The following is a 19,666-nucleotide window of genomic DNA, read 5'->3' on the forward strand; positions in this document are numbered from 1 at the left end:
CGCCAATATGATTAGCGCCGGCCTGTTTTAGCTGGACGCCAATGTCATTGGCGCTGAGCTAGAGGTCTATTTTTTAAGATGAAACTGACAAAGTTATATTTGTAAATAAAATACAGAAAAATAGCTAAAATGCAAAAAAAAAAAAAAAAAAAAATTGGCCGACCTGCACCCCAGAACCAAACTACCAAAGCGAGAGACAACCGCTGCGCCACTGCGGAAACGATTTCGTCGCCATGACCATGACGTCTCGTTTCGTTGCGGCGGCCTCTTCCTCCTCGTCCTCGTGCCCCCTCGCCCGCCTAATCTCTCGCCGCGGCCTTGCCGGTGCCGCAGGTACGTACACCTTCGCTACCCTTTCCCCAGATCTAGGAATTGCGGGCGCAGGTCGTTTGGATCGGCTCGTTGATTGCGACCATTGCTGGATCATTCTCGCCATATTCTTTCATGCGATTTTGATTTAGTTTTGGGTTCCGTGTGTTCATTTACGTAGCCTAGGCTCAATGCGGTCGGACTGTTGGGTTGCACATAAGAACCTTTAGTTAAACAGTCGGCACCCTTTATTTGTTGTTTCTGTGGCGTTATGTCGTTTTGATTGATAGCTTACCTTGCTGAATGCTGATGGATTCGTTTTGTGTGCTTGCCAGACGGCCATGGACCTGCGAAGGTGCCCTTGTGGAAAGATCCGTTGAGCCCGAGCAAGTGGAAGGAAGAGCACGTGAGTTTACCCTCGAATATCTTGTTTTAAGTCATTGAAGCTAACTACATTGAGGTCTTGATGATCATCATGTTAGTATTAGCCGTACAACATGCGAAACGATTATGTTAAATTTTCATCATGTCAGTCACTGAGCTCTTGAATTCATTTGGATGCTTAAGTGAAACTGTGGAATGTCTTCTGGGCGGAAACCACATAAGTTGGTAACTAGTTCCAATATTTATGGTCTTGTAGTAAGATTACAGGTTTACCTACATCTCTAGGTTGCCGGTCATCAAAATATTTTTTTTGCCTTCCCATATGCACTTTGGAGCCAAGTTCTTGAAAAATTGACTGGCACTGGATACATGATTGTTATCTACAATACTTCGTCTTTAAAACTGGAGCTGTTGGACCCTATAGCTTGTTCTCATTTGAATCATGTCATCAAGTTTCTTCCTGATCCTTCTTTGAACATACCTTGCTTCATGTAAAGCACTTCATATAAGTAAATTTTACTGGCTGCAATTGCCCAACATGCATGCCTCTAGCAAAAATATGTTGGCAGGAAGTGTTTCAAAAACCAGTCAAGGTGACCTGGCTACAGTTAGGGCCTGGTCAATGAGGCCACGTGGCCAATGGATGAGGTCAAGTCAGTCTCAGCAGTCAGCAGCCACTGAATCTTGTTGGTTTGCCACTAACCATGCTTCCTCATACAATCCCGATGTTGAAGGATTGTCCCAAATCCAAACCTCATATTATCCCTCCCCTTTTCTTTCCTCACCATCTAGTACCTAATGATTCTTGAATTACACTTTACAAATTATAACAGCGGCAAACAATAGCTGACTCATATCAATGTATCCTGCTATCTTGAATATATTCTAGTTTTCTAATATGAAAACTGGACCTTTGATGCACTGTTCCAATAGATATAAATAAATTCTCTGGTGTACATTGTGAGGACCTTCATCCCTCTGGCAGTCATTAAGAATTGTCTTTATATGCAGTGTCTACAGTGATGTGGTTTTATATATGAGACATGTATTAATTTTCTGTGCACTCAGTGCTGAAAGCTCCCACACAAGGTGGGCCATTTTATTTTCTATGAGATATCATATATTTTTGTTCTCGGTATCTGCTTTTCATGTGTTTTTAATCATGGTTATAGTATTGTGCTTTGATCTGTTTATATATAGCAGCTCCAAATGAACATGAGCTCCTTTTGTAATTAATTAGACTATGAAGATTTTTTCTCATAACTATGTTTCCCTCATGCAGTTTGTTCTAGCAAGCCTCTCTATGTGGGGGGCTCTTTTTTATGGTGGTTTCAAGTTTTTTGGTGGAAAGAAGGAAGACAAGATTGAGGTAATTCTTTAAAATTTAATCAGTTATACTAACACTTGTATAGTGTTGTCTATAGTAGTCGATTAGATCCTGACACTTTGATAACTAGAACGTGAAGGCAAAGGTTGCATCTGTGGTTAGGTCTAGGCATTAGGTTTATTGTTTCTTTGAGCAAAAAAAGTCACCACAAACTAAAGCACTGCTCACTTTAGTATTTTGCTTATTCAGTGGTCTTCGTTGTTCTCTGAAGAAATGATAATATGGCAGCAAATGATAAGAAAATCAGGGAAAACAATTAGGAAATGGGGCCCAGATCAGATCTGGGGAGAGATTGATATACACAACCGAGCAAGCTCAGCATGAAAGCCTGGACGCATGCCTTTGGCTGCTTGCGTGTGAACTGGGCATGATGGCTGTGGTCCTATGCTTGCATTTGGACCTGTGGAAGCTTAGCATGCCACATGCCAGTGGTGACCATCAACTTGCACACTTGACTCGGCCGCCTGTGCATCCACGGTGGTTCATGCCATTGCGTGCTCGTCATGGCCACCAGCTTGCTCCCTTGCCTCACTGCCTGGGTTAGAACGGGGAAGGTGGATAACTGGATAACAACCCACGGCGTGCGAGGTCAGGAGCGATGTGGTTATGGTGTGTAAATTGGGCCTATGGCCAGCACACTGCATGCTCAGTTTGTTTGGGGATCTCAGTGATTTGATTTGGTTTCTGATGCTCATGAACCACACCACACTCCGAACCGCACCACACCGAACACCGACCACTGAAAAATCAATAAGTTTCAGTACGCTGTGGTTAGTTTGGCATGGTCTATTTTTCTCCCAGCCCTATCTGTGTCACTAAAATTAGGCTGTTTATCACTGCCATCTGCACCAAATGCGTGGGTGATCCCACTACCAATGTATCATATGTTAGGTTAACTGTTGCTAATGCAGAATCCGAATGCTTGCTATTTTTTGTTTTTTTACGCTTTACAGTGAGAATGATATATAAAATCTAAGTGTTACAAAAAAACTGATGCTGCAAATGTTGTTACAGGCGGCATCAGGACAGACATAGGTGGCTGGGATGGGAGTTCTTGCCTATTTCTGTGGCCAGGCAACAATGTTAAATAAAAGGAATGTGTTATATTGTGCTTTCAAGTTGATAAATTGTGGCAACCAGGTTTTGATTATGTAGGCAATATTTTGACAAGCTACTCTTATCCAGCATGAATGACTTCACGTTTGTGAATGCTGCAAATGTTGTACTTCTTTCATGCGATTGAGTAGATGTTTTACTTCTGTTGCCATCACCAGTTCAACGCTGTACTTTTAATTGATTCGATCACGTGCTTTCTAGTTTGCGTTGTTACAGATGAATTTGACTTAAGTTTTATTGATAATTCTATTTGTGTTGCTTGCAATTAGAAATTGCAATGTGGGTTGTTGGATGTATCTACGTGCCTCCATAATCTGGTGTTAGCTCCTGGTGACCTACGGACGGATATTACTGAAACCATATTTGTTTTTATATTTTTATTTGGATTTGAATTTGAATACAGATAGCTTTGATACGAATACAAATGTTCTTGGATACGGATAACTATGTGTTGAATATAGAACTCGGACACAGATATTGTCGATAACGAATTTTTTGTCGGATAGTGTATAAGATATCATTCTACATATATCATGGTTATAATTATTTATCCACTCCTTGAATCTAAATATTTTTTAGCGTTATATATGTATATATCACATTTTTGTAAAAGTTCATAAATCTTATTTTTAGATTGTGCGTATTATTAATTTATTTTGCATAAAACCATCAAAATACAAATAAGTTACCAAGACTAATAAACATTTTATAAAAATATAACCTCAAGTCTCCCAAGGTTTAAAATAGCGGGCTATAGCGGCGACCTGAAGCTACGATATTTCACTTTTAGACGCTATTTTAGCTACAACCGCTATAGTCCGATTTAGCCCCGTTAAATGTCGTAGCTTTAGCGCTAAATAGCCACGTTATTTCTATTTTTCATGGCGGACCAAAAAATAATGAATATAACGAGGAAGGATGAGTAAGCTCAATGATATTAATTATTATAATGAAGATCAACCTGAACTTGCTTCATACATAACAACCTAAACTTGCTTCATACATAACAACCTAAACTTGCTTTATACATAATAAGATGATGCAGATGATATTGACATGGATCAATAGTCCTTAATGCTCATTCTTCTTATTCAGATGACTCTAAGCTTGATCAATAGATTGCATTAGTAATTTTTTTGTGGTATGTACTAAATCATTTTATTGTGTTGCTACCATGTTAGAGATAGTAAATTCTTTACTACTCTATCATTTAGAACTAAGTAAACCTATTAATCATCATGTTGTGTTGCTCCCTATCTAGTGGCTAACTATGTTATTAAAATGCTAAATACTTTAATTCCATGAATCATGTATTGTGTACTGTCTCTAGTCTCCTAAAGCCTTTGGAAACATAGTGGTCTTAGTCAAATATCTTGACTTCCATACATGTTTTGCATAAATTATGCATATTATTATGTTTTTTATAAATCCGTTATTTGCTATAGCTGCGCTATAGCCGCGCAATAGCCTTATAGTCTCGAAAAAATGATGCTGCTATTTTGCATAGCTCGCTATTTTAAACATTGAAGTCTCCACATAAAACTAGTTATATAAATGGATATTAAACAACATGGTAAATTTATTAAACCTAATTAATCTATGATTAGTAAATGTTCATTATTGCATGGACGGATCATAAACTAAATGGACTTAATAGATTCGTCTTATCGTTTAGTTCTTATATGTGTAATTAGTTTTATAATTAAACTATATTTAATATACTTGTAGCTTCTAAACATATGAATTAGCATCTAAATATACATCTAAATATACGATGTGGCAGTTCTAGAAACCTATTAATAGCATAAGGCAGTGTCAAAAACAAGCAGAGCCGATGATATAGAGATGGTAATAGGTACCCGCGACCCGATATCCGATGAGTATTTACTCCATTAAGGTACGTATGTGGGCTAAATATTCTACTCGTGTGTCTGTTATTAGGCAAAAATCTTCACACAATGGGTAAACGGGTATTAGAACGTTCCGTCTTCACCCATACCCGTTAACCCGTGGGTCTAAAATACCCAATATAAACTTAGCCCAAGCATGAACTTGGACTTTAGTCATCCAACTTTTTTACTATTTAACAACCTTTTAGGCCATAATATCATAGAAGGCTTAACGACAATTTAATGATCATGTAATGGAACATGTAATGTGCTATGTAGTATTATCCTACTGTTACTACTTTATCCAATTACCTTTGGTGTGTTGAATGGATGGTTAAATGATGTTATAAATTTTGTAATGGTATTTAGATGAATATACTTGACATTTGTATGATATAATATTTTGATAGATGTTTAATTTTTGTGGGTACGGGTGACCCGATGGGTGACTCATACCCGCATGGGTATGAGAGTAAATTCATACCCAACAGTGTATATGGGTGATCCGATAGAGTTATTTTTGTGTCGTGGGTATTATTATGATGTAGCAATAACCGGTGGATATTTACCCATTGCCAATGATACAGCACAGTAACTGTACAACTCAAAGGCTCTTCACAGAACCTTCCTACTACTCCCTCCGTCTCAGGATATAAGGCGTAACCACCTCTGGTTCAAAGACCAAGAAATGCATTTAATTGTCTCTATACCACTGCATCGATATACGTATGCATAGAGAGAGCACGCCTTATATTGTGGGACAAGAATAAAAAGTAGTTACGTCTTATATCCTGGGACGGAAGGAGTATTATTTACCATGGCCTGCACAGCTGCACTCGAGCTAGTGCGCGCTACTTGTGGTAGAACGGCGGCCGGAACACCTGGAAGGACGATTTGTGCGACGCCAACACCAGCAGGAGCGCCACCGCCGCCGCGACAGCCCACGGCGACGTGCCGCCGCTGCCGCGGTCCGTGTCCCACGCGCCACCTGCTTCAAGCTGCAGGCGCCGCCACAAGGACACGGCCGGCTCGGCATCAAACAGCACGTGGTGCGCGAGCACGACCAGCGCGAGGAGCCCGAGCAGCAGGAGCACCCAGAGCCCGGCCTGCGCGCGCCTGCGGAGCTGCTCCTCGTACTCGTCGATCTGCCATGTCAGGTAGAGGAAGAAGGCAACGATGCTCGCAAGTGCTAGCACTACACGACCGTTGATCTTTAGCGACCCTTATTTGGGACCGACGGTTGGTCGCTAAAAGTTATGGACTGACGGTTGGTCGCTAAATGCGTTTATAGCGACGGTTTGTGGGTCGCTAAAAGTCTAGAAATTTAACGACTTATGGTCGGTCGCTATAGAGGTAAATGTGTGACTGATGGTGGGTCGCTATAGGGGTACGTGATTTTTGTGTTTCTTATTTACTCACCAAAGCCCATCTAAAGGCCTACTAAACAAACAAACGAAACCCTAGCTTCAGTGCGACCCGGGATCGTTTCCCACTTCCGCCGCCGCCGCTCGCCTGCAGGCACGCCGCACGCCGCGCGCTCGGCTCCGTGGCCGTGCCTCCCTCCGCGCCGTCCCCGGACTGTGCTGCATCCCTGCTCCGCGCCCTGCAGACTGCAGTGCTCCCAGAGTCCCCGTGCGGTCGTGCGCCCGTGCCCCATTTCCGCTTGCTGCCGGCCGCTCGCTCCGTCGCTCGCAGGCCGCAGCGCGCTGCCTGCTCCTGTGCCGGTGCTCCCTGCTGGCTGCTGCTGCTTGCTTCCACGCGGACGAGTGGATGAGGACGACGCAGCCAGCCGGCCACGCGCCCATCTGCTGCTTGCTTGCTTCCACGCGGACGAGTGGACGAGGACGACGCAGCCAATCGGCCACGCGCCCATCTGCTGCTGCTGCTCAGCTGCTCGGCTTCCTCCAGCCAGCAACAACAGATCAACTTTCTCGGTTCCTCCCGGTAACTTGTTCCTGACTTCCTGCTGATTCAGATTTCAGTGATTCCATAGTAGCAGTGTAGCACAGATCAGTGATTCAGTGATTCCATATTTATTTGTAGTTGGTCTTGAGGACTTGAGATAATGTCAAAGCTTTGAGCACACAGGCAGTCTATAAATAATAGAATCTGAATATTTATACCAGATCAGATTATCCGTGTCTGAATATTTCTGTAGCTTCATATTTAGTAGACTAGAGGAATGCTGATTGATACACTTCTGCAGCACCTGCAGATGGTTGTTTATGGTTCAGTTGGTCCACATTTGCAGTACAACAAGTATGCTTCCAAGTTTCTGAAAGGATTTTGTATTTTTTATTTGAAAACTTTTTTTGTTGCTGATAAATTACATGTTATATCTATAATTATGGATTTGGCTTTGCCGAAGGCTAAGAGGGAGATAGTACTCCCTGTTATTCAAAGAAGTCTCACTACAGAAAGCCAAACATTTGCCTGAAGTCTGGCCTTAGATGGTATTCCTGCTTGAGGCCTCTCAGACAATGTTAACGCCATCGTTCCTTAGCCCTTAAGGCTGCCTTATATCCCAGTTGAACAGTAGTGGGCGAGCAGAAGATGAATCTATGCTGAAATTCTGGATATATGTTATTAAAATTCATAGCTATATAAACTTCCAAACTCCAGTGCTACATTTGTCGGTGGAGAACCTGAAAAATCCGTGGACATGTGGACTGTTTTGTTTGTGTTAACATTGACTTAAAATCTCTCAGTCTGTTTACTCAACTAATTAAAGGGTGACACCTTTCTGTTGAAGTTGAACCCCTCCTGCGTCAAATTAATGTGGCATATCTACTATGTATCTTTGAACTTGGTGCTGAAACTCCTTCTGTTGCAAATAAATTGCCTCAAGGAGTAAGTACGTACAAGCCTGTTGGATTCGAGTTCTTGAGATCGCCATACCGTTCTAACAGGAAACAGATGTGTCAGTGTCAGTCCACCGTGATCACTACTTGCTCATGTTCACTACAGCTAGCTTCTGACACAGGAAGCAAATTGTAGAAATCCAAGCTGATTTCTGGTGCACTTGCACTGACTGTACCACTAGGATCCATATCACACGAGTTGAGCAGTGAGCAGCAGAAACCTTTTCAGGTACAGTGTTACACTGACATTAGGTTTCGGGTACCGATCACTATCTCATAGTCCAAATAAACTCTAATGGCCGCTGGCATCCAATTTCTAAAATGGAGACCATGGATGAGGTCAAGGATCAGGTTCATAAGAGAGCATTGGGACCCAACCCAAAGCAACAAAGGGATTTTTCTTTTCTTTGAGGTGAAAAGCGACCGGCAACAATCTCTATCTTTTCTGACAACCAGCTGCCCCCACCCAAAACTGTGAAGCTTATAAAATAGGGTATGTGACGTGAATGAACTATCCAATTTCTAAAATCACATAAAGCTAAGTTAATGTGTTTTCCTCTTTTATTTGCAGGCATTGGATAAAAGGAATGGAGTATTGTCTGATAGATAATTCTTCGCCAACATTTGATAGGAAACTCTTGAGAACTATTTTGCTCCTAGACATTATTATTTTGTACAACTTGAGTCGGTAGTGTAACCTGAACTTGCCCTTAAATGGTTTCATATTACAGCTTATAAGTTTTCAACTGTTGTTTGTCTATATCCGAGAGTTCCTTCGTCATGATATTACAGCTTATAAGTATTTATCATGACCCATGTTATTTTCTAACTATAAGAAATTTGTTTTATGCAGAAACATTGATGATATGAGCCACTGGTTTCAGATGTACAGGTCAGTTACCTCAATAATGTGACTAATACCACCCATTCTGGAGCAGCGGAGTCGTCTAGCGAGAGGGGAAGTAGGGAGAAGGACGACATACCAGGTGGAGCGGAAGTGAGCAGCGACGACAAGATGCTAAGATCCAGTAGGCTGCCCATTTTCATGGCTGGAGTGCCATGGCAGCGAGTGGGGCGGCAGGGTAGCGACAGGACCACAAAAGAGAGAGAGAGAGAGAGAGAGAGTGGATTCTGGAGCAGCGGAGTCATCTAGCGAGAGGGGAAGCAGGGAGAAGGGCATACCAGGTTTATTACAGGATGTAGATAGTTAGTGGATATTTAGTTCATGAATGTATATTTGACAATATGTGTTTCTTTTCATTTTGCTCTTGCAGATTCACTAAGTTATACATCCATAATATATGTTGCTTTGACAGTTGTATTCATTATTATTATTGTAGAAATTGCTATCATCAAGTTGATAGGTGGACAAATTTCAATGCTATCATCTATGATTGTGGTATTATGATTAACTGTGTATGTCTTTATGATTTGTGTATAAAAATCTGTGATTTGTGGTGCTTAATTAAATGTATATTATTATTAATAACAACTGTAAAAAGGACGACTTTCTGTTGGTTGCTAAATGTATAGTTTGACGACTTACGGTTGGTTGCTAAATGTATAGTACAGCAACCCACATTTGGTCGCTAAATGTACAATATTAGCAATGGACGGTCGGTCGCTAAAGCCTTTAGCGACGGCACTTACAGCGACCATCCTTATGGGTCGCTAAAAGTTTTTAGCGACCAACCGTAGGTCGCTGAAGGCCGTTTTAGCAACCAACCGTAAGTCGCTATAAGTGAACCGTCGTGTAGTGTAGAACCGGCCCCTGCGGCGGCATGCCGCCGCCACCGCCGTCCGGCCACCCTTGCCGCCATCCGAGGTCTCCTGTCGTCTCGTCCATGGTGGATGATGTGTGAGCCTACGAATTTGTTGTCATCCGTGTGCTGTGAGCCTGTGAGCTCGGCGCCTGGTTTTATAAGCTAGTGGTGGTGGTACTGGTGCAGTGCCTGTAGCTTTAGCTGTGACTGATTGGAAGTGTGTAGATGCATGCTGAAATCAACCCGAGTACCCTTTTAGGTGTGGGAGTGGGCAGTCGATGCCAGCGGCGCTCTCTGGATCACTCGGGCGACATGCTTCTAGCAGATGCAATTACGGGCCACATAATCATCATCTACGGAATATTGGAGCTCTTCACAAAACCATTGGTCAATTTCCAACTGAACATATAATAGAGAAAAGAGAATTTAGAGAGAGAGAAAAACGAAAGCTCTTTAATTTGGAGTGTGGGTATGAGTACAACTCCCTTGACATAAGTATGCTTTTGCAATTTCCCCACTCAAAAATCTCGAGTGAGAACATCATTACAACTTCATTACGTCTATAAATAATTGATACAAGGCGGTGACACAAAAATGCACATATGGAACAAAGAGTCTAGCTAGGTTTACCCGTCCATGTGTATTTACTCCATATACTAACACTGTCATATGTACCACGATTGATCAATCTGGAGGGCTCAAAACACCGTGGCGATAGGAACTCAGGGCTGGTTTGGTGGAGAGGAAAATGGATGGGACCCATGGAGAAGAGATCCTTGTTATTTAATTTTGAATAACAACGGATCTCTCCTTTATGGATTCATTCCATTTCCATGTTTCACCAAACCGGCCTTAAAGATGTACAAGACGCCAACCCTACTGTACACACATGCCTCTTGACCTAAAGCACTTCAAACTATTATGAACAGTATGTAAGTCGTGCCTATATATATCATCTATATACGGTTTTCATCAAAACGCTGCCCTCGCTGCACCGCGTGCTGCTTCACGCCTCATCTCCGCTTCTTTCCCGCTCCCTCGGAAGTACAGGTAGACGCGCTGCAGGATGCAGAGCTTTTACAGTTCAGAACCAACTGAAGGTGTCAAGAAGAGAGATCAATGAAGCGGTAGGCAGTAATAACTTCACCTGAATGACCCACACGCTTAGCAAAGCCTCCAGGCAGAACAATGCAAAGCCAATGAAGTAGAAGATCTGGAGATTGTCAAAATAGTTTTAACATCCAAGAACGGAGTTATTGTCGTGTCCACATAAAACATGCCATGCGAGATGCTTTTGATGTATGTACAATTTGTCTTTGCAGGAAATATAGGTACTATTATCCTGTGGAATTCTGATTTACTGGATTCAGACTGAATAATAGCGGTAGACTCACTCACTCACCCCAACAATGACGCTGTCGCCTATCAAGCTGATTGCTGGCAAAATCCCGCTGCATGACGGGTAGACAGGTGCAAGAAAATCGCATTACAATTCAGGTTCAGGACTTCTTAAGAAATAAAGATGTCGAAACAATAGCGAGAAGTGCCAAAAAAAAGTTACAACTTACGTTAACGATTTTCCCACGAAGAGAATTGAAGGAGAAACAGCTGCGTACGCGCAGAAGGCGATATGAATCTGTGTGGGGTCAGCAATCAGCATGAGCATGAACCTGTGTCCGGGTTATCTGCAACACATTCTAATACAGCAATGTCACTGGGAGCTCACCAAGTAGAAGAGGAAAAACCATCCGAACTTGAGAGCGCTCTCGTTCCTGCACACATGTGTTGCAGACAGAAACTTATATGAGAGTGAAATGTTATTTGTAGGGAGGAAACGACTTGTGGGTATCATCGCATTTACCTCATTGCGCGGTATAGTGGCCGGTACCAAAGGTAGTATGCACCGGGGCATCCGAGGATGAAGTATATGATTGCGAGAAACCATATCTTAGGACCTGCACCAAGGAACAAAACAGCACACATCCTTTCTTTTAGACAATGAATTAAGTTGCCCTCGCCTCTTCATCAACAGATGAACATGGCCGTGAACCACATAGGCTGGTTATTATCGCGTACCTGACCCTTTTGCCCAGGCAGCAGTAATGCAGATTATGTTCCAAAACAGGCACAAGACCAACCCTACCAGACGTATATCAGGGTACACATCAATACCTTTTGCAATATAATGAAGGTGCCATTATGGCATTTCAGATGATGAAGGGTAAAGGGAAAAAAATTACCTAAGAGCGACGCGAACGCGACGTACAGCGTTCTTTGCAGATGGACAGGTATCTCGTTGCCGATATCGTTATGAATGATGGGGAAAAACGGGGGCCAGTTCTTCTCTTCCAACACGATACCAGCTGCAAGAGAACATGGATGACGATGACGATGATGTTATTATCGATGTGAGGAAATGATGCCCAAAAAACAATAGCGAAGCGACGTCAGACGATGAACTCTGAGACTCCACCTCGTGCCGCAGCATCCTCTCGCCTTTTTATTTCCTACATGGAGCAGAGACAGGTTTAGCGGAGGAACCAACAAAACTGGTGCAATATACAAGGTACGCAGCAATTTCTACTAGAAGTTTTGCGCCATAGTATGTTAGACCAAAGACAATTTCCACAAAAACCCGTCAAGAACAGGGTGCTAGTGTCTTGTATTGGATTGGATGCAGTTTACTACCTTCTCACGCCTGTTCAGCTCGGCCTCCTTGGCCAGAAGCTCCTTCTCCCTTGTCTTCATGTCCTACGTGCATGGAACAACCAGGCAAGAAGGATTACCATGTCGCTAGAATTAAAGCAACAGCATCCATCTAGTAGTACATAGCATGAACTACCTTGTTTGTGTCCATGGGGATATCCACTGGGGTAGCGAAGTCGTTGTAGAAGTCGGCAGGTTCAGGAGGAAGAGGCGAAAGGCGTGTGCTAGGAGGAGCAGGGCGTTGCGATTGCTGCGTGAACCCAGTGTTGCGTTCGCATGATCAATCCAGCAAAAGCATTTCATTCTACTTTTTGGTCACTGAAACGTTCCATGCATTTGCGTACTCACCGTCGTGTAGAACGCGCCACCAGAGTAGCCGGACTGAGCAGTCGATCCTCCTCTCTTAGCTTGGTCCTGGAGAACAGAGCAGCATGCATGAGTGGTAAAGCACAACATCATTCATAAGTAGAATGATACTTAATTTTAAGAAGAAAAAATGAGAAAAAAAATTTAAAGAAGGTAACCGATCACAAGTTTAAGAAAAAAAATTTGAAGGTAACCAATCACAAGTTCACAACATCACTGGCATATGAGTGTTAAGGCGGGCCCACTTTTCCCTATCAGGTTGGTGCACACAGTTGGAGAAAAAAGAATTGGTACTATAAAAACTCATCCGTCTCCTTGGCCGGTGATTTTGCTCAGATTTTCCCTGCACGATCAGGATCATGTTTGCGTAGAAGAAAGTCCACCACGATTAAATTCAATTGCACGGACAGAGCCTGTGATCGTCTATTCTCTGCAAGCACCAGCCGACCTCTTGTCTTTGTATGTTGTTCTCTGGCTTCCCTCTTCTGGTTGCAAACTGAACTTGGCGCAGAGTTTGATCACGGCAGAAGCAGTGGAGCTCAGCAACAGGAGAGCAAGCAGTATAACAAAGCAACTCCGGAAGCGGACGGAGGGAACGAGCAGATAACGCCCGAAGCACATCAATCAATCAATCTAAGCACGGGGGGGGAGGAAGAGCCGGATGAACTGTGGAGCTCAGCGAGCTGGGTTTGCGCGGGCATACGGCTTACCGCGAAAGGGTTGACCTCGTCGGCGCCGCCCTCCTCGAAGGGGTTGTCGTACCGCGATCTCCCGGCCATGGATCCTTCCCTCCTGGCGGCTGCTTGCTCCGCTCCGCTCCGCTCCGAGGTCAGCAGGGAGAGTTGGACAAGACCAGGGGCACTCGGGGGTCGGGGCAGCGCAGAACGACAGGAAGGAGAAGAGGCAGAGGACGCAGCAGCCCAGTTGGACCTCTGCTCTTGCTTTGTTTATTGTGTACTTCCCCCGACGGCCAACGCGCAGAAAACGGAGACGGTCTAGAAGCCGCCGTGCCTATCTACCGCCGCCGCCGCCGCATCGTCCATGGCGTCTAGAACGGGCATGGGGCGACCAAAATTTCAGCGGACTCCGCGTGGATTTGTCACCTGTCCCGTCCGTCAGCTTTTGCCTTTTAGTTTTCGCCGTCCGTCAAAGCGTCAAACGCATCATCAGCCGTTGCAGCGAATGGAAACGGCGCACCGGTGGACCTTTGGCTTTGCCGCCCCAGCCACGCCATCCGGACAGTGACGGCGTCGCCGTATCCTATTCCTCCCTGCTCCCGCCGCTCGGGCCAGTTTGTAAGCTGCCGATTGCTACGGCTTAATTCGACTGCGCTTCGATTGCAGCTGTAATAGTCCGACAACATATAAAACTCACATGTACACGGAAAAAACCTTTTGACTCACACGTGAGACATGACGCATTGGCAGTGTATAGAACTCGACAGACTAAACTTACATACAACATTTAAATACTATCAACATAGTGCTTCTAAAGGCTAAATCGATATTCGGCCGAACCAATATCATAACTCGATAAACAGTAAAACAATTACTTGCTTTTTTTAATACCATTATTAAAACTACAATAGCAATGATAACAAATCGATACTCTAATTATCCTGCCTACGGTCTTTTTCAGCAACTAGCGAAAAAACACTAAAGAAACCCAAACAGCATCTAAAGCTTGTAGTTATTGTATTTTTTAATTTTGTAACGGATAAAACAGAAAATGAACATTGTACGAGCATCTTTAAAATATAATATACAACTTTTGTATTCAAACAAAGACCAAATTCCACCGTCTTTTATGTCCATTCTTCAGTACATGATCATTGTCATCGAGAACAACATTGCTGTATTAGAAAATCCATAGCTCAGAAATGGTTAGATCAAACTGGGTGATTAAGCATCCAGTGGAAAGAGCAACAAACCTTCTACAAAATATTCCATTGGAATGAAGTCTGATTCGGCCTCTATGTAATTTTAAAATGATGCTCACAACTGAACATTACCCCTGAAACTCGAATCCGATAGAACGAGAGACAGGTAACTTCAGAAGATGATATCTCCCTCGATACTCGTCCAAAAATATAAATAAATACTCATTAGAAAGTTTAAAAGATCATCTACAACTTCTTCCATTATGACTTACCCTGATTCGGACTCTAAAGGCCCCCAAAAATGCTCTGAAATACTACAGACGTAGGCTATTAACGTGATAGCAACAACATATGACTTTCAAACCTCATAACTCCTTCAATCCTATGCACAAAAATGCAAGTAAGTACCCATATGAAAGGTACCGAAACCATCAAAACGTCAACAACTTGTTGTAACATCACTCTGAGAACGAAAATGAAATCGAGATTTCGCGAGTAGGGTTCTTTGACCGACCAAGAACTGAATCAAAACGAAAAAGGAAAAGGGATTACGTAGGTTAGTCACCCGAAAGACTACGATCTCCTTTTCTGCTATCTCCTCTCTCCCTCCACTTCGCCAAAATTTAGATATGTCCCACTCTCCAATTCTTCGTAGGCACCATGGGATGGAGAGCAGGGAAGAGATGAGGGTTGTTGATCGTACAAATAGAAGAAAACTCTTCCGACCCTAATATTCAATGAATCAGATCGTCCAACATTCGAAAAAACTCATCTGGACTCTAAACAAGACAAACTAGTAGTCGATTGGAATCGTCTCGACAAGCTTTATGCATCTGCGGTCTCCGGTCAACCATCCGAGTAACGGTTCAAAATGTCTTTTTTTGTTAACTCTGAGCATTTAAAAAATAGTTAGTTCTTAACTAGGATATTACAGTTCACTAGTTCGGGGAGTTGACCTGGTGGAACTGTTTTAGGTTAAGGGTCGATCTAGCTAGGGTAATCTGGTTGGATCCAACTCGGTCAGGATGACTTGGACAGATGTGACAAGACTGTTTTTGGTCCGGTGCTTTGACGACGTCTCGTCCTAATGTATCCATGGTATGAGTATATTCTACATATAGACCTCCCAAAATGTAGTATTTTGCGATACTACGGTATTACATAAAAACGGTAAAATAACAATGCTACCAAACATCCTCTTAGTTCTCCACATCAGCGTGTCATATAATTCACTAATATTAATTTATAATGCTTTCTTTTTAAATAAGTAATTATATGTAGTCTAATTTTATTCCAAGTTATCCATAAATTCTATAGCAACACACATGACATGCTTGTATTTATTTTAAGTTGCTACTGCCTCTATTCTAGAAAGAACACAACTCTAACATAATATTATTAAGTTAAACCATTTTAATTTTGGTTGAGTTTTTATATAAAAGAGTATGGATATTTATGATAACAAATAAGTGTTGTTAGTTTTTTTTTTGTTGAAAGATATTTTCATACTATATATTTTTTGTCATAAATTATAGAGCTTTTATTTCAAAGATATGATCAAAATTTAGATAGTTTGTTTAGACCACCTTTGCACCATGAAGCTATCGAAACATACCAAGTAGTAGTATATCTAATTATCTTAGAGTGAGACCAACAAACTGTATAAATAGCCGTATAAATACTGTTTTGTATTATAAATTGTATAAAATTGAAGTTTGAAATAAAAGGTTAGATAGCAGTTAGATAGTAGAGCTGCTTGAGGCCGCACTAGGAGTGCTGTCGTACCTCCAACCATTACATAGAGGACAGACTTGATAGTTTGGTCCAATGTCTCGTCTCATAGAGAGGGAACAGCGCAGCAGCAGCGGTCCAAGCAAGGCCCAGCAGCAAGGCAACCAAAAGCTAGCGATAGCGGCCGCGGCTGCTGGATCGCCAGCTCGATATATCAGCCAGTGGCCGGCGAATTGACTCTCCGTTTAATGAGCCGAGCAGGAGCAGTCGAGCACAGTGTAGTGGCTGCATCGAGAGGGGAGAGAGAAGGGAGGAATCGAGGTGGTTGACCCCGAGATTATAGGCCTTCAATTTGCGTTTGCGATCCAATCCAATCCTCTCCAACTCCACCCCACGACGAAGATGCATAGTATGCAGCCTGCATTCAACTGATCGCTGAGCGCCACCTCATTGACCCGGACCTCCCATCCGCCCAGACGGCCAGACCAGCACCATTGCTTTCCTAGCTGCGGCATTCCACTCTCCGTTTGCTTTGCACCGCTTCCATTCGAACTGCGGCGCCGGGGTGGGGGGACGTGGGGTGGGTGGCGCGTCATGGGCAGCTGCGTTCGTGGCATGCGCTGTTCGTGGACGTGGCATGCGCTGTTCGTCATGCGCTGTTCGTGGCATGCGCTGTTCGTGGACGTGGCATGCGCTGTTCGTGGCATGCGCTGTTCGTCATGGGCAGCTGCGTTCGTGGACGTGGGGTGGGTGGCGCGTCATGGACGTGGGGTGGGTGGCGCGTCATGCGCTGGCTATGGAGTGCTTCATCTTCCTCTAGAGTCTAGAGGTCGATCGTCAGCTAGGATGGATAGCTTCTCAGCAGTCTTATTTCCTCCACTCCATGTCCTGTTCCCGCTCAGTAACGTGTTCGACATTATCTCGTGACACATCCATCAATTCATCATCGACCGATGACGCTAGCCATTGCCGCATGCACCTCTAAACTGTTATTGGTTTCCCCGTTCTTCTCGGAGGTCCGACTAGAGGAGTACGGCCAGTGCGTTCGTGGCACGTTCGTTGCGACGGCCGTTAACGCAGTAATAACAGTAGTGAAGCTAGCGTCCAGCCCGGGTAGGTGCAGGGTAGGTCGACGTTACTGCACGGCTGGGCTGGCTGGTGCAAATTGCAATGCGACGTCGGAGTAGATAGATCTAGGGCAGTCTGCTGCGCTGAGTCGCTGACAACGGGACGAGTCATGAATGACTACACAATACGGTCTACACATTCCCATTAAATGAGGGGGTGAGGGAGGATTGCACGACATTGACGTTGTATGTTTCATTTTTAAAAGTTCCTATTCTATGAGAACAGTAAGTCCAAAATCAACGTAAATATAGAATCAGTCGAATTATCATGATAGTAGAAAAATATCATTTTTTACCTTCTCCTAAACTCTATAGACATTTTATATTTCTCTACACGTAATAACTTTTATGGTACTTAGATTCTCTCCGCAGCCGCTAGAAAATCTCATCACAAAAAATATAAATCAAACAGTCCACCACGAGGAGGAGTACTTCGTCTGTTCGGTCGGCTTGTGTTCGTCCAACCCTCTTCATCAGCCCTGGACGTACGGACGCCGGCATTGTGGTTGCGGATATGTGGTTCAGTTCAGTACTTGAGTTCCCGCGGAGTACTTCACGTTCCAGCCTCCAACTGAACACCACCTAGCGCTTGGCTTAACCGCAAGGCTGGATACGGTCGGTGGTTATTAGCAGACGGATGCAATTCTTTCCCCCTCTTTTTTTGCCGCATAGAGTACGTAAGTTCACTGTTCTGCAGTGTGCACACCTGACATGCATCTCCAACTTGAGGTTTTCCAACGCTGGTGGTACACGAGTCTCGTGACGCACACATGAAACTTGCGAGAGGAGAGAATGTATGAACGGCACATGTGAAGGTCGACGGAGGGACGACAAGGTGTACATTTCTCCATTTCGGTACTACTGTATATATGCAACAAATGCTGCTGGCTGCTGCCGGGTCGCATCGCATCACGTCAGACTCTACTACAAGTACCGTGCAAGCCAAGGTGAAGGGACGTCTCCAAGAAAGAAAAAAAAAAGACCAAAATTTGCTACAGCTGCTGCTGCCGCCGGCGGGTCCCATAAAGCTACAACATTAAACAAAAATGCCATTGAGTTGGGTGGAAAAATCGTCGATGCAACTATCGAGAAAATTTTTGTTGGAATAAATACGAAACTGGTAGTACTAGACTGGTCACATAAACCACACGGGAAAAATATAAATAGTGAAGCAGGAAAGAAAACGACATAGGCTGTTCCCTCTCTCTTCCCTCGTGTGGTGGGCCGATATGGGCCTAAGGCCGCATAGAAGACCTCATTTGGAGATGGGAGGCCCGAAACGTCTAACAGGCTCCAGTTTCCATTTTGAAAAAAAAAAAGATTGGCCTTCTTTTTTCCCTTCTTCGTCTTCCGGGAGGCGAGCAAAAGCACAACAGTGGGAGTGTGTGGGATATAAATACTCTCCGGTTGGTCACTGCTGCCTCGTCAGCTCCAGCCCAGCGTCTGGTTCGTATGCTTTTGAACCAGTGATTTCCAGTGCCATCGACGAGGTGGCGAGCTAGACGCCACTATTCCTCCCAGCAGGAAGAGAACAAGAAGGCCAACACCTCCACGAAAAGCAACAGCCGCAGCCGCCCGCACGTATGAAACGGGAAGAAAACCAAGGCATTGGCCCCTTTTTTCCCCCACCTATTTTGTAGCCGTCGCCAGAGACGAGCATTTTACCATTGGCAGCCAGCACTCCAGCAGCAGCAAGGCCCCGGTCGGTGGTCGCCGCCGATGCCGGCAGCAGGACGTAGACGTACGCAGTGATGTGTCGTCCACAAGCCACGAATCGGCCGGCACAGGATAGGACCTGTGGATCACGGGCGGCCAGGTCGGTCGCGAGTGGTTCACGGAACGGTTGCCTCCGCCACCGCCGAGTCTCAGCCGTGTGGAACTGTGTATCTTGTACGGAGATGATGGCAGCAATTATCCCTGTCCCAAGAGGCGCCTCTACATCTGAACTTGTTGCGCTGTCTATTGAGACATTTTCCATCATTTTAGCTATATGGTTATCTAAAACACTACTTTACATTATATACTACTAACTTCGTTCTTGAATATTTGTTGTTTTATTTTAAACTAAACCGTGATAAATTTAAAATAATGAATGAAGTATATTGTTCGCATAATGGTGTTTAAATATAAGGATAAGGTTAAGTAAAC

The 19,666-nt window shown here is 43.9% G+C and overlaps 2 protein-coding genes across 2 annotated transcripts; one reads left to right on the forward strand and one right to left on the reverse strand.

Moving 5' to 3' along the window:
* Positions 1–156: 156 nt before the first annotated feature.
* Positions 157–3,396, forward strand: LOC103643629 (uncharacterized). The gene is made up of 4 exons (NM_001301616.2): positions 157–333; positions 645–715; positions 1,976–2,062; positions 3,095–3,396. Exons 1-4 carry the CDS (start codon positions 234–236, stop codon positions 3,113–3,115), a joined length of 279 nt encoding a protein of 92 aa, NP_001288545.1. The 5' UTR covers positions 157–233; the 3' UTR covers positions 3,116–3,396.
* A 6,984-nt stretch (positions 3,397–10,380) lies between these two features.
* LOC100284090 (SC3 protein) lies at positions 10,381–13,872 on the reverse strand. Its single transcript, NM_001156988.2, has 13 exons — positions 13,492–13,872; positions 12,764–12,829; positions 12,552–12,665; positions 12,398–12,460; positions 12,183–12,216; positions 11,950–12,072; positions 11,786–11,848; positions 11,571–11,664; positions 11,436–11,481; positions 11,278–11,345; positions 11,112–11,160; positions 10,857–10,922; positions 10,381–10,768 (listed from the first exon to the last, which is right to left on the reverse strand). The coding sequence occupies exons 1-13, from the start codon at positions 13,558–13,560 to the stop codon at positions 10,682–10,684; spliced, it is 942 nt and encodes a 313-aa protein (NP_001150460.2). The 5' UTR covers positions 13,561–13,872; the 3' UTR covers positions 10,381–10,681.
* Positions 13,873–19,666: the final 5,794 nt, after the last annotated feature.

The sequence above is a fragment of the Zea mays genome, chromosome 1, assembly GCF_902167145.1.
Source record: "Zea mays cultivar B73 chromosome 1, Zm-B73-REFERENCE-NAM-5.0, whole genome shotgun sequence".
NCBI classification, from domain to species: Eukaryota; Viridiplantae; Streptophyta; class Magnoliopsida; order Poales; family Poaceae; genus Zea; species Zea mays.

Excerpts from the sequence above, each read along its gene's own strand:
- LOC100284090 (NM_001156988.2), bottom strand. The coding sequence starts at position 13,560 with ATGGCCGGGAGATCGCGGTACGACAACCCCTTCGAGGAGGGCGGCGCC. Across the intron at positions 12,830-13,491 it reads ACGAGGTCAACCCTTTCGCG|GACCAAGCTAAGAGAGGAGG; the intron begins GTAAGCCGTATG and ends TCTGTTCTCCAG. Across the intron at positions 11,482-11,570 it reads CCACTATACCGCGCAATGAG|GAACGAGAGCGCTCTCAAGT; the intron begins GTAAATGCGATG and ends ACATGTGTGCAG.
- LOC103643629 (NM_001301616.2), top strand. The coding sequence starts at position 234 with ATGACCATGACGTCTCGTTTCGTTGCGGCGGCCTCTTCCTCCTCGTCC. Across the intron at positions 334-644 it reads CGGCCTTGCCGGTGCCGCAG|ACGGCCATGGACCTGCGAAG; the intron begins GTACGTACACCT and ends TGTGCTTGCCAG. Across the intron at positions 2,063-3,094 it reads AGAAGGAAGACAAGATTGAG|GCGGCATCAGGACAGACATA; the intron begins GTAATTCTTTAA and ends ATGTTGTTACAG.